The 14472-nt window shown below is 42.3% G+C and overlaps 1 protein-coding gene across 2 annotated transcripts in view; it reads right to left on the bottom strand.

The window, feature by feature from the left end:
* Positions 1–12421, bottom strand: part of SLC45A2 (solute carrier family 45 member 2) — a 39425-nt gene extending 27004 nt beyond the window's left edge. The window contains exons 1-2 of one of the 2 annotated variants that reach the window (XM_055245834.2): positions 11927–12421; positions 9969–10145 (exon numbers count right to left, since the gene is read on the bottom strand). In XM_055245834.2, coding sequence (XP_055101809.1) covers positions 9969–10145; positions 11927–12311 — 562 coding nt within the window. In that variant the 5' untranslated portion in view covers positions 12312–12421. The remainder of the gene's footprint in view (positions 1–9968; positions 10146–11926) is intronic. The other variant, XM_055245835.1, reaches the window with a different exon arrangement.
* Between the last annotated feature and the right edge of the window lie 2051 nt (positions 12422–14472).

Below are 14472 nucleotides of genomic sequence, written 5' to 3'. Positions count from 1 at the left end.
ACATTGAAAATTGTTTGAGGTAGTAGGATAAGAAAGCATTTTAGTGACTTATATCATTTGTTTTCCTCATTCTGAAAAGTTGAATAAAATCTGTTTGATTCAGACCTACAGAAATAAATAAATGAAAAAATAATACAGTGTCAGGTAATGATGGGTACCTCTGTGATGGGAGTCAGGGCTGGGGGTGTGCGTTTGTGATCAGAGTAACAAAGCAAGGAGGCCAAAAGCCAATTGCCAATTGGTACCTGGGAAAGCACTTTCGAGCAGAGGAAACAGGGAGGACAAAGTCCCCCAGATTCCCACTTCTCTAATCTGACTTTGAGATTCTTTGAGAGTTGTGTTGATCCCATTTGAATGGAAAAGAGATGGTAATTTGGAGACTCAATCACGCTAAATTGCCTAAATCACCCTTATTATCCACAAGCTGAAATCCCTGTATCCTTGGTTTCTGCCCTGGCCACATCCTTTCCAAGCTGCCCAAATGAGGAAATGTAGAAGTCCACCATGGGTGGAACTTCAAAGGTTTTGTTTGATGGAACAAAACCACTCATCTAAAGATGATTCATAAAAGAGAAAACGTTAAAACAGTCTCAAACATGAAGTGGCTCCTTTCCACTGTGTAAACAGTTTAGTCAAAGAGTCTCTTGTTTCAATTTCATTTTTAAGACTCTTTTCTCAGCCCTTAATTATTTGCTGTTTAGAGCATTTGTTGCATGTTCGCATTTTTTGTGCATACTTTGAAGTATTAAAAAACAAAAGTTAAAAGAAATTGATATCTGACAAGTTACCCATTCTTCTTCCAAGGATGTAGTGGGGCAAGTTTCTTACTGAGTCATTACAAATAAAATGTTTGCAGGCGTAGTGGGGATAGCGGAAATCAAGTAAATATCAACATTTGGCGTTTCACCTCTTTGGGTTAGATGAAATCCTTTAGATGGTTCATTGTGCTGCGCCTGTGACCCTTGCAAGGTGGCTATTAACTAACGTGGTGTAGAGATTTGCAAGCCTGTGAAGGAACGAAAGCTCAGAAGTGCTGAGGCTACTCTGCAGTGAATAGGAGGAACCAGGAGCTGAACAGGGCTGGCCTTTCCTGTCATGCCTGATCCCAGCCTCCTGCCAAGCGAGACAGCCCACTGTTAAGAACAGCAAAGTCTTGGGTTCAAAGTAGCAGAAATACGCTTGGTTAGACTCCCTGGGCACAAAAGAATTTCCAGTCTTCCCTGGTGAGTACCACTCTGTTAGCTCACTGGGTTCCACAGCCTCAGGTGCACCCAGCAGTGAAGGATCTGTGTGGTGAGAAGATGCGGGTGGACCCACCAAACCTACCATGGCTACCACATATGCCAGGGATGGAGGAGGATAGAGTTGCCTTTAAATATAAAAGACAGAAGCTAGAGGAATTAAATGTCTCCCTAGGAGCCAGTACAGTCTTTTCTCTAGAAAAACCCAAAAAATATCAGAAATATGCTGGGAAATATTTTGGTAATGAATGCTTGGATGCTTGTTTTTTTTTTTTTTTTTTTTTTTTTGAGACGGAGTCTCGCTCTGTCGCCCAGGCTGGAGTGCAGTGGCGCAATCTCGGCTCACTACAAGTTCCGCCTCCCGGGTTCACGCCATTCTCCTGCCTCAGCCTCTCCGAGTAGCTGGGACTACAGGCGCCTGCCACCACGCCCGGCTAATTTTTTTTTGTATTTTTTAGTAGAGACGGGGTTTCACCGTGGTCTCGATCTCCTGACCTCGTGATCCGCCCGCATCAGCCTCCCAAAGTGCTGGGATTACAAGCGTGAGCCACCGCGCCCGGCTGCTTGGATGCTTGTTTATGAAGCACTTGGAAATGCTGGGCCAGAACCACAGCAGTGAAACAAACAAAAAGAATTTCAATTTACTGGGATGATTGGATTCCTTGGGTGAATAATATTTTGCTGTTGATGAAAAATCAAAATGGGCCCTGACACTGAACATGCCTTTGCCAGAAAATGTTTGTTTCAAGTGGAATGCTGTAGTTATCTCTTTGCCAAGGGCATGTAAATTCAGAAAGTTTGGCATGTATGCAAAGACAGGGCAGAGGGACAAGGCCGTGCTTGTTATTTTCACTCACCTTTTAATGCAGTTTTTCATTCAGTGAGGATACCACAGTGGGGTCACATATCCCACATTTAACTCTCCAGAATTCAACTATTCACACTTTGAATACAGAGAGAAAAAGAGAGATTGCAAGAAAGACAAGAGTAACATTTAAAATAGCATGGGTAATTCTATTAATTTCAGGAGTAAGCATTAAAGGAGAGACAAATCTGCATATATGTGTGTGTGTGTGTGTGTGTGCAGGTTTGTACACAAAAAACAAAGCATATTGTATTTTATGACTAATCTGAGAGATATTTATGAATAATGTCAATTGTCATTGTCACTGAGTCGGGGACTTTAGAATCTAAGCCTTAAACAAAGTGAGAGACTCCACTGCACTGTCCTACAAGAGGAAGATGTTTTAAGTTGTTTTTGTAGTCGGGGAAAGAAGTTGCTTTGAGCCATCCACACAACCTCAGCCACTCCCATATGACCAAAGACATGCACTGGAGACAGTTGGCTGAGGTTCGGGGTTCAGTGCTAGTCATGAGACAAAGAAAAGTAATTAAATGAGCGTATTTGTCTAATTGATGCAATTTGTCATGTCATGTAAAACCATGAATTATAAACAGGGTTATGTAACCCTTGGGTCTCCTTTTACACAACTAACATGTTTAAGTGCCTGCTAACAGCAAGGCAATGAATTAGAAGCCATGGGGAATTTGCAGGTAAACCCTCATGGGAGAGTTTACGAATCTTGTAGGAGGAGTAGATAAATACCTTGTAAATTACAATACAGGGGAGAGAGTGAACAAATGTGCAGACCAGGTAAAACTGTGAGCAGGCATGTGTATCACTCCAAAATATAATTATCCTTTAATTATTTACTCATATATGGGACTTTAAAAGCTCTGATTCATTTTCTTATAATAGTCTCGGTCTTTAATTATTCTTATTAAGCTAACATTCAACTGTGTTTGCATTTTATGTGATAGCTACCAGCTTTGACTATTCAATACTAATTACTCCTTCCTTCTTGCTAATAGAACCCCAATGTTGTTTAGGGAGATGTATGACCAACTCCTAGCAAAACCCTCACTTTTCAACCTCCTTAGGCCACTGAATGCGCACACAACCCAATTCTGCCTAATGAGAAACAAGCAGAACTCTGGGGGAGAGGAGGTTTCTAGGGCAGATTTGCTTTCTTCATTTAAAGAGCGAATGTAGGCTCTTTCTCCCTCCCCCTTCCCCCTTCCTTCTCCCTGACCCTCCTTTCCCCTCCTTTTGTCTTGAAACCAACAAGAGCTATGGACCCATAGCAATTGTCTTGTATCCAGGAGGCAACATATCCATAAAGCTGCCAAGAAAACATGAAATTGTTGGCTCTGACATCTAGCAGCTGACTAAGAGCCAGCAGATACCTACTCCCAGACATTTTGTTACATAAGAAAAATAAACCTCTGCCTTTAAGCCACCGTTTTGTGGCTTTAGTGACTTGCAACCAACCCCTTCCTAATCACTCTATTCCCTAAGCATATACCAAGTGCTGATAGGGAAGGGGCCAAGAACACGGGGAAGGGCTGAAGGTAATAAGCCTGGATTTTTGGATGGCAGTACCAGTCCCCCAAAAAGATCATTAAAGTGCATATAACATTGTCTCTCATTCACACATCCCTTATCCTCTCACTCATTCACACATACGTTACCTCTGGATAGTCCCCTTCCCTCAAGAAGTTTATGGTGTAATGAGTGTGATTAGAAGTGTATTTACGGCCGGGCACGGTGGCTCACGCTTGTAATCCCAGCACTTTGGGAGGCCGAGGCGGGCGGATCACAAGGTCAGGAGATCGAGACCACGGTGAAACCCCGTCTCTACTAAAAATACAAAAAATTAGCCGGGCGTGGTGGCGGGCGCCTGTAGTCCCAGCTACTCGGAGAGGCTGAGGCAGGAGAATGGCGTGAACCCGGGAGGCGGAGCTTGCAGTGAGCCAAGATTGAGCCACTGCACTCCAGCCTGGGCGATAGAGCGAGACTCCGTCTCAAAAAAAAAAAAAAAAAAAAAAGAAGTGTATTTAAATAACTAACATGGAAGGTGGAAAATGGCAAAGGCCAAGAAAGAGACTATAAGAAAGTAGCCCTTTGGGGCTGGGCTGTTTATTTAAGCTGGGAGGTGGTAAAATGTTTTCCTCAGGGTGTGAGGCAAATTTCCCTTTGCCACCAACTGCCCCTCTCTCCAAGGATGGGGTGGAGGTTGAAGGGGTGAGGGGAGTGGGGGAGATTTTCTTCCCCTCCCTGCAGGACAGGGGTAGAAGGAATTTAGAAAATCTTAAAGGGAGCATTCTGCATGAGAACCTGAGAACAGCTAGATTGGAACACAATACTCCAGTTCCATAACTGCTCTTATGAACACAAAAAGACCTTTTGTGTTTTTCTTGTTTATTTGAAAATTCTAGAATATCTTCATTATGCAAAGAAGGAAAAGAAAAGGAATTGGGGAGGAGGGAAGAGAGAGAAAATCATGTGTGCTCCATCCACATCCCATCCAAGCTTCAGGAGCTAGACTCGGTGGCAACAAGGGTAAAAGCGAAAGGGCTCAATTATGGACTCAGTTGTGTCCCTGTACTCCCCAGATTCCTGTGTTGATGCTCTAACCCTCAATGAGACTGTATTTGTAGACAAGGCCTTTAAAGAGGTAATCAAGGTTAAACGAGACTGTAAGGGTAGAGCCCTAATTCAAATCCAATAGGGCTGGTGTTCATATAAGAAAAGGAAGAGACAATGAGGGTGCAGGTGCACAGAAGAAAGGCCAAGTGAGGACACAGCAAGAAGGCGGCTGTCTGCCAGCCAGGAAGAGAGGCCTCACCAGAAACCAACCCTGACAGCTTCCTGATCTTGGATTTCCACACTCCAGAACTGTGGGAAAATGAATTTCTGTTGTTTAAGCCACCCAGTCAGTGATACTCTGGCATGGCAGCCCAAACAAACCATAAAGGCCCCAGGAGGAGATGAAAATTCAGGATGTATGTGTGATCAACTGCAGCCTCAATGGTCTCTTCCAGATGGAGTTATCTACCTCACTTGCGCCTTTATGTTCATCTACTCCATAAACTTTTGTGCTTTGATTATTTTGTGGATCTAGTCCCCGACCAAGTTAGAAATTAAGTATACCTGCAATTTAGAAGAGAATGAGAGCCCTTGTTTCTGGAAAATGAGTGAGCATTTCCAAGCAGCTTTGATCTCCCCAGGCAGAAAAGGGGAAACTTTCAATGTGAGCAAAGACTCGGAACATGAAGAAGGAAGGGCTGGCTCCTTCATTTGTCCCATTGGTATTTATTTTGAACACCTACATTATGCAAGGCAGTGGTAGAGGAGTGAGGGATGCAGGGAATAAAACAGACCTGCCCGCTGCTCCTGGGAACATGATGAAAAGTTATTCAGAGCACAGAGAATGTGGAAGGAGTAATGGGAAGTAAAGCTTGGAGAGTAGGATGGGAACAGATTGTGGTAGTTTTGAACATCTGTCTAGGAAAATATTATTTACCCATGAGGCACATAGGGAGCCACTGCAGCTCATCAAGCAGGAAAGTGTCCTGGTCATGGTTGGCTTTTAAAAATATGAATCTGGAAGCTATCAGTTGGCTCAATTGGAGTGGGAAGAAACTGGAGGCTGGAGAACAGTTAAAGGATGAGTACTGCAAACCAATAATAAAATTCTAAGGCCTCCAGCTGACTGAGTGGACACCCTTCTTGGCCAAGTGGATCCCAAAGAAACCTGAAAACCTAGTTCTGGCCATGATGAGAAGGGAGGTGTTGGACATACCCTGTTATAATCCCTCCCTTTGGAGTTTAGACAGAACTAACCAGCATTAACATTAAAATAGAGATCTTAAGACTGCCATACAAAACAGGCTCTGTAGCAACAGGATGCCAAATTCCAACCTGACTCTGGTATACCATCACATGACAGATAACAGACCCTGAAGAAAATTAATGAATTTTACCCAAAATATATTTCTTTGATATATCTTGGAATGGCCCTGCAAAGTCATCTTTTGTGGGGGGATTTTTTTTTTTCTGTAGAGAACCTCCTTCCCTCACTAGTTTTTTTTAGAGAGGCTGACACCTTCTAAGACTCAAAAAGAGACATTTGCCATCTATTATCTCTGAAACTTGCTATCTGGAGGCCTCATCTACATAACAAGAACCTTGGCTTCCACAGTCCTCCTTAACTCAAGCATTTCTTTCTGTTGACTTCAACTCTTTAGGCAAAGCTTAACTCTGAATCAATTGCCAATTGAAAAAGTTTTGACTCTACCTATAACCTGTGAGCCCCCCCTTCAAGGTGCCCCAACTTTCTGGGCCAAACCAATGTATTCCTTACATTTATTGATTTATGTTTTTGCCTGTAACTTCTAGCTCCCTAAAATATATAAAACCAAGCTATAACTCAACCACCTTGGGCGACTGTTCTGAGGACCTCTTCAGGTTGTGTTCCAAGTCATAGTCATTCATATTTGGCTCAGAATAAATTTCTTCAAATATTTTAATTTTTTTCCATCAACAGTACTAAAGCTCAGATGAGATGTAATAAGAGCCTGAATGAAGGTAATATTAAAATTATTGATGTTTGCTGGCACCATACCATATACTAACGTCAACAGAAAATCTCAAAAGGGATATATTATTTTAAACTCATAAAAATACTGTCAATGAAAAGAGTCAAACTCTGTAAAATATTTGAAGAGATATATTCTGAGCCAAATATGAAGACCATGGCCTGTGACGCAGCTCTAGGAGAGCCTGAAACATGTGCCCAAGGGAGTAGGGCTACAGCTTGGTTTTATACATTTTAGGGAGACATCAGACATCAATCAATACATGTAAGATGTACATTGGTTTGGTCTGGAAAGGCAGGACAAATCAAAGTGGGGCTCCCAGGTCATAGGAAGATTCAAAGATTTCCTGATTGGCAATTGGTTGAAAGAGTTTATCTATAGACTTGGAAGCAATAGGAGAGAGTGTCTGGGTTAAAATAAGGAGTTGTGGCAAACAACGTTCTTATTATACAGATGAAGCCTCCATGTAGCAGGCTTCAGAGAAAATAGATTGTAAACGTTTCTTATCAGACTTAAAAAGGTGCCAGACACTTTAGTTAATTCTATCCTAAATCAGGAAAATAACTGGAAAGGGAAGAGTGAGCAGTACAGAAGGTAGATTTTCCCCACAAGAGACAGCTTTTCAGGGCCATTTCAAAATATATCAAATAAATGTATTTTGGGGTGAAATACTTCTATTTCTTTCAGGGCCTGCTATGTTATCATGTTGATACCTAATTGCTACAAACAGTCTGTTTTGTCAGTTTTAAAGTCTCTGCTTTAATGTTAATGCTGATCAATTGTGCTTGAATTCCAAAGGGACAGAGGTATAATGAGGCATGTCCAACCACCCATTCCCATCATGGCCTAATCTAGTATTTCAGCTTTACTTTAGGATGACCTTGGCTGAGAGGAAGGGTCTTTCAGTTAGCTGGGGGTTCGAATTTTAATTCTGGTTTACAATACTGTCATGTATTCGCCTTGGAAAAGTTTCCCTAACACAGAGTTTTGTCTTTTAATATCAAGGCAACAAAGCATGGGTCTTTTAGCCACATCTAATACAATTGTAAGCTGGGAAGTGGTGGCCACATTGTCCAATGTCCTGTAGATCAAAAAACTCTTAATATCAAGTTCAAAAGCCAGAAAGTCTCCCATGACCTTGTAATTAATTTCAACAAATTATAATAAAACAGAAGGAATTGTCAGATTCAAATTAGGAAAATGAAGTTGGAATCTATTCTAAGACTTTCCGGCTATGGACCATGGGCAAGTGACTTAATCACCGGACCCCCTCCCCTACTCCAATCAGTGGACTTCAGGTAAATATTTAACAACTGGCTTTCCAAGAAAAAAAAAAAGCCATGATTTATAGCTTTGCCAATTTCTAGAGTTTTAATACTGCCATCATGGCCAGTTTCAAGCCAGCAATGTGATGTCAGCAAGTTCACTGAATTCCTAAAATTTGACAATTGATTCTCAACAAGCCAGCATGAGCCAGCTGTAAGCACACCACTGCTTCCAAGGCTCAGCTTCCACATCTGAAAAATGGGAATCACACCACCTCCACATGGCCATTGTCAGGATTGAGATAATGTAAGTGAAAATACCTAATATAGGGTTATTAGCATACATGGGGTATTTGAGAAATGTTTGTTCAGTATTTACTGAGCATCTGCTATGAAGCAGACACTTCCAGGAACTGAAGATTCATCAGAGAACAAAACAACAGGTCTGCTCAGCGGGGATTGATGTTCTAAATGGGAGAGACAACCAGAAAGAAAAAAGAGGAGAGAGAGAGACAGATGATAGATAAATAAATAGCCAGTCAGTTAGTCTGGTATCGATAAGCACTAGAAAGAAAAATCAAACCTGATACGGATGAGGAGACAGAGGAGTGGTCATACTATGTCAGGTATGGTAGCCAAGAAAGACGTCACTGATGAGAGATATCTGATGAGAAATCTGAGTGGAATAAAGGCATGACTATGGGATTATATGGGGAAGGGTGTCCCAGGCAGGGAAAGAGCTCATGCCAAACCCTGGGGCAGGTATGATGGGCTGGGCTGATCCCAGAGACAGAAGGAGGCCAGTGGGGTGGGAGCACCTGAGTGAGGAGACACAGGTGGAAAGTGCAGTGGGAAGGGAAGCCAAGAGCAAAGGTGAGGCAGGGGAAGTCTCAAGCCCTGGCCATGTCTTGGGTGCCTTTAAACACCTGGAGACATAGTGGGCAGGGGCCAGTGACAGGGCTGCACTCCTGACCCTCTGCCTTCCCTACACAGAGGAGGATCTACCAACTGTGCTCCAACGGCCTCACTCCTTCATGTTTTCAACTATTCAAATGTTTGCTCAAATGACCAATATTGGCTCCAATGGCTTCCACGGGCAGGCAGCAGTCTTAGCTCTAGAGACAGAAACTATGAGCAAAACTTGAAATCTTGCTTTTCATGGACCTACCTGGCCATGGAAGGAGACAGAATACATCAAAACATAAATAAATGCATTGGCTGGGCTACAGAGACAATCAAATAAGGTGGGCTGATAGAGTCCCCCTCTTAGATATAAAAATCCTCTTGGGCCAGGATCCTCCTGTCGCCTTACATTTCAATGCCTAGTTCTAGCACAGTCCTAACTGGTGCTCTGAGTAGCATTGCTCTAAACAATTGACCAACAGTAACCAAAGCAGGCTGGCAACAGCCCCAAGAGATCAAGAGAGCCCCCATTTTCCTCCTGGCATGAACTTTTTCAAACCACAAGGTTGAGGAAATGCCAACCTTTTATATAACTAAGAAATCTCTAAGACGTGGAGTTTTTTGTTTGCTTGGTTTGTTTTCTCTTTTTGTTTTTTAAACCTGCCACAAAATCATCTGGGGTCTTTATTAAATAAATACAAATGTCTGGGCCCCACCTCAGACTCACTGAATCAGAATAACTGGAGAAGGAGCCCAGGCAACTGTATTTTCAATGACCTTCTAAGGAATGTGGATGCTACATTGCTGATGCTTGAGATCCTCTGCTCTAACGCAAAAGTACAATCCACAAGGCTTCTTTTCATCTCAGTTGTAATTGTCTCCACAAAGCATTCTTAAGAAAGCTCTTCTGTAAACTTCCTTTGCAGAAACTGCAGCACTAGTCACAAGCTGACTGTTCAGAGAAATGCACGGGTAGACAGTGCCCGCATGATGGGAGCAGCCCATCAGCTGACCCGTTCATTCAAAAAACTCCACGTGTAGAGACACTGGATGGCTGTAGTGGAAGTGCCTCATTGTCTGGGGAGCTGAAGGAGAGACTTTCTGGAATATTCCCTACCTGTGAAGAGGGCATGGTAGTGGAGGCCCTTCTCCTTGTCCTGATGGGAGCAGACATCAAATAAGTAGGCTTTGATGGGCCCATCAATGAAGTCAGCAGCAAAATCAAAGAGAACGACACCTATCATGGTGACACTTACGGTCCAAACCAGCTTCCTCCTTGGGTTAGCAATCAAAGCTAAAAGAAAAATAAACATTGGTCTCCTAAATCCTGTTTTAGAATCATCCGCGTTTTGTAATTTCCACCAAAACGTCTTGCCATAAAATCATCTTTTTATTTTGCTTTTTTTCCAAATAAAAATAGCTTTATATTTTTTTTCAGGTTTTAAAAATTATGCAAGCAAATGTCCAGATAACACAAATCTATGGAGACAGAAAGTAAATTAGTGATTGCCTAGGGCTGATGCATAGGAGAAAAGTGGACATGACTGTTGATGGTAATGGGTTTCTTTTGGGGTGATGAAAATGTTCTACAATTAGAGAGAGGTAATGGTTGCACAACCTTGTGAATATACTAAAGGCACTGAATTGTACACTTTTAATTAGTGAAATTTCTGGTATATAAAATATCTCTTTAAATAAAAAAGTATGCATGCTGATCACAAACAATTCCAATTCTATTAAAAAGGCTGAGGGAGAGGCTTCCAATCCCAGCCCCAGCAAAACTCAGGCTTTAAGGCCTCCTTTTACGCACTTCTGCACATACGGACACAGGTGTACAATGGTAGTCAAATGCAGTGCTTCTCAAAGTTTGGCATATTGAACTATCGCTTGTACATCTTGTTAAAACACAGATTGCTGGCCCCATTTCCCAAGACTCTGATTCAATTGGTGGGCCTGAAGTGGGCCCGAGAAACTGCATCTCTAATGGCCCCTGCTGATGCTGAGGGGCAGGTCAGAGGCCACATCTTTGAACAGCACTGACGCAGCAACCAACTTTCTTCATATGATTTCAGTTCCTCACAATTTTTAACAGCTGGATTTTCATTCTATGGATACGCTGTAATTCGTTTACCCAATCTCCTATAAAAGATACATTGTTTCTCTTGTTTGTTTTTTAAACTTAAGAATAGCATAGCTTATATACAGGTTTTAAAAATTGCAGTATAAAATTAAATGAACAATAAGCCTATCCTGCCACTTCTCACCTCCTGTCCTTTAGTAATCCTACTTAGAGTCAACAATGCTTATCAGCTTTTTGTTCATTCTCCTGGAAATATCCTACCTTTGTACATTTACGCTTTCTTTCAAATATGTACAAATGATAATTGATTATCCTGCCTCATAATCATCTATTCTGCTAGCTTGAGAGTTAATGATCTACAAATGCTTGCTATTTTTAGTGATCCTTTTTGCAATGCAACTTTATTGTACTACCATCAATTACTGATTAATTGGTAGCTGATTAATGGCTAGAAAAAATGCCTACCCTCAGGTTTGTTTTTGTCCAGAATTTGCAATGCCAGAAAGGTCCTCTTGAGCTGATGGACTTATGCCCTGTGCCTATTAAAACGCTCTACATAAAACTATGAACAGAATTAACTCATTTGGATACACAAATAACTTATTGTAAATATTTACGGAGCTATTTGGCAGCTGGTCAATTTGATAAGAGTATTAAATAGAGCATAATGGGCTCAAAAAGTAACTCAATTGATAAATATGTAAAACTATTCAATTTGATAAAATAGATACAAATTTAATAAAATAGATACAAATTTAATCCTATTTTTAAATCTTCACAACAATGAAACATATTTATTTTGATATTTCTAGAAATAGAGGCTCCCCAACCACAGAATCTGGGCCAAATTTGTCAAAGGGGAAGTTCATTGTAACCTAGGAGAGATCAATTCTAACAAATTTCTAGGAAGGGTCAAACATATTAACATTCTCCTCCTGCAGAGGTACACACTAAGACACATAGCCCTGTCTGCCCACCTTGTGCAGCCTGCTTACCTGCTACAACAGTATCCCCATTGAGGTACAGAGCCATGCCTAGGAGCATCATGACTCCCAGGGTGAGGATGTAGGGTCTCCGGCGGCCCCACCTGGACCTGCAGTGGTCGCTGGCCGATCCGACCACGGGCTGCAGCAGGAATCCCAGGATGGGGCTGAGGAACCACACAATGCTGTACAGACTATTGGGCAGACCCACGCTGAGCAGGACTGGGGTCACATAGGCTGCCTCCACTGCGTAGCAGAACTCTCGTCCGAACATGGCCATGCTGTGCATGATGAGTCTGCTGGTGGGTCTTTTAGGTGGCTCCAGAGAGTCAAAGGGGCCATCATCAGCTAGGGATTTATAGATGTGGTGGCCAGCCTGCCCACTGTTGCCACCCATGGCCACTGGGAGAGGAACCTTCCTGTGAGCCCACCACCTCCCGCGTGGTCCTAGGATCTGTGTTCCAAACTGGATTTGACGTGGAGCCTGGCCGAGCAACCAACTGAGATGGTCAGGCTGGGGGAGGGGCTCAAATTCTTTCCTGCCTCTAAGATCACAAGTTATGAAGAGAGGGAGGGGGTGGTGCTGGAAAGCATGACAGAGATTAGCAGCTGTGAATGAGCCCTCTGGCTCCTTAAGACGTTGGAATATTTTTCTAAAGGGATCCTCCTTTGTACTGTTCCCTCTTTCTCTCTTTCTCTCGCACACACACAATTACACATGATCACACACATGGCTTCTCTTCCTCTCTCACACACACGTTATTACACGTGATCACACACATGGCTTCTCTCAGACGGTATTACACATGATCACACACACGGTTTCTCTCTCTCACACACGTTATTTCACGTGGTCACACACATGGCTTCTTTCAGACGCTATTACACATGATCACACACGGTTTCTCTCTCACACACATGCTATTACACATGATCACACACATGGCTTCTCTCTCACACACATGCTGTTACACATGATCACACATGGCTTCTCTCTCACACACACGTTATTACACATGATCACACATGGCTTCTCACACACACATGCTATTACATGTCACACACATGGCTTCTCTCTCATGCATGTTATTATACATGATCACACACGGCTTCCCTCACACACATGCTATTACACATGATCACATACATGGCTTCTCTCACACACGTTATTACACATGGCTTCTCTCACACATACTTTATTACACATGATCACACATGGCTTTTCTCTCTCACACGTTATTACACATGATCACACACAGCTTCTCACACACACTATTACACATGATTATGCGTGGCTTCTCTCACACACACACATGCTATTACACATGATCACACATGGCTTCTCTCTCACACACGTTATTACACATGATCACACATGGCTTCTCTCTCACACACGTTATTACACACGATCACACATGGCTTCTCTCTCATACACACGTTATTACACATGACCACACGTATAGCTTTTCTCTCACACACACTATTACACATGATCACACACGGGGCTTCTCTCATGTTATTACACATGATCGGACACATGGCTTCTCTCACACACACATGCTATTACACATGATCACACATGGCTTCTCTCACACTCATGCTATTACACATGATCACACATGGCTTCTCACACTCATGCTATTACACATGATCACACACATAGCTTCTCTCACACACACATTATTACACATCACACACGGCTTCTCTCACACAATGTTATTTTACGTGATCACACACGGCTTCTCTTACAATTACACATGATCACACATGGCTTCTCTCACACACGTTATTTTACATGATCACACATATGGCTTCTCTCATACACACATGCTATTACACATGATCATACACGTCTGTGAGGTAATAAAGCCTTATTACATAGAGGTTATGTCAGAATGTAAATAAATCGATATCTTTTCATAAACTTTTTATAAATATAGACATTCTATTTTTTCCTGACTACAAGTTTTCCACACACACAGCTCAGGAGTGAAATAACTAGATTTAAAATGGTGGCAGGTCACACCCTTCTTCAAATCATTAGCTGTGTCAGATCGCCCTGATATTTCTCCTCATTGTACTTAATACATTTTACAATGAGATAATTCTGGGTTTATTCCATATCCTGTGTTTGTCTTTGATTTCCTCAAGAGCAGAAAACAGGTCTGTTTTTTCGTCCCCAGCAAGTATCATGATACCTGGCACCTAGTAGATCCTCAATAAATATTTGCTAAAGGAATTACTAAGTGAATAAACCATACACACTACATTTTGTGCTGCCCGTCTGCCTGTCTGCTCAGATCTATTTCCTTTGGTGCTCTTTATCTTATGGGGCTACATTTCCAGGGTTCCCTTGTTTTCTGGCTTCTAGGTAGATTTGGCTAATAGGAGACACTGGTAGGAAGACTAGGGGAGAGAGAGAAGGAAAGAAACCAGGATATTTCCCTAGATTCCTTTCTTCTCCCTGAGGTATTAATGCCAGTGTCTGTGTCTCCAAGGTGGGTGCAGCAACTTTGGCTTCTGGGTCCAGGTAACACCAGCTTTCCCATCACCCCTGC

The sequence above is a fragment of the Symphalangus syndactylus genome, chromosome 16 (assembly GCF_028878055.3).
Source record: "Symphalangus syndactylus isolate Jambi chromosome 16, NHGRI_mSymSyn1-v2.1_pri, whole genome shotgun sequence".
NCBI classification, from domain to species: domain Eukaryota; kingdom Metazoa; phylum Chordata; class Mammalia; order Primates; family Hylobatidae; genus Symphalangus; species Symphalangus syndactylus.
Note: the sequence above shows the minus strand (reverse complement) of the source record. Positions and strands in the feature narration are given on the sequence as shown.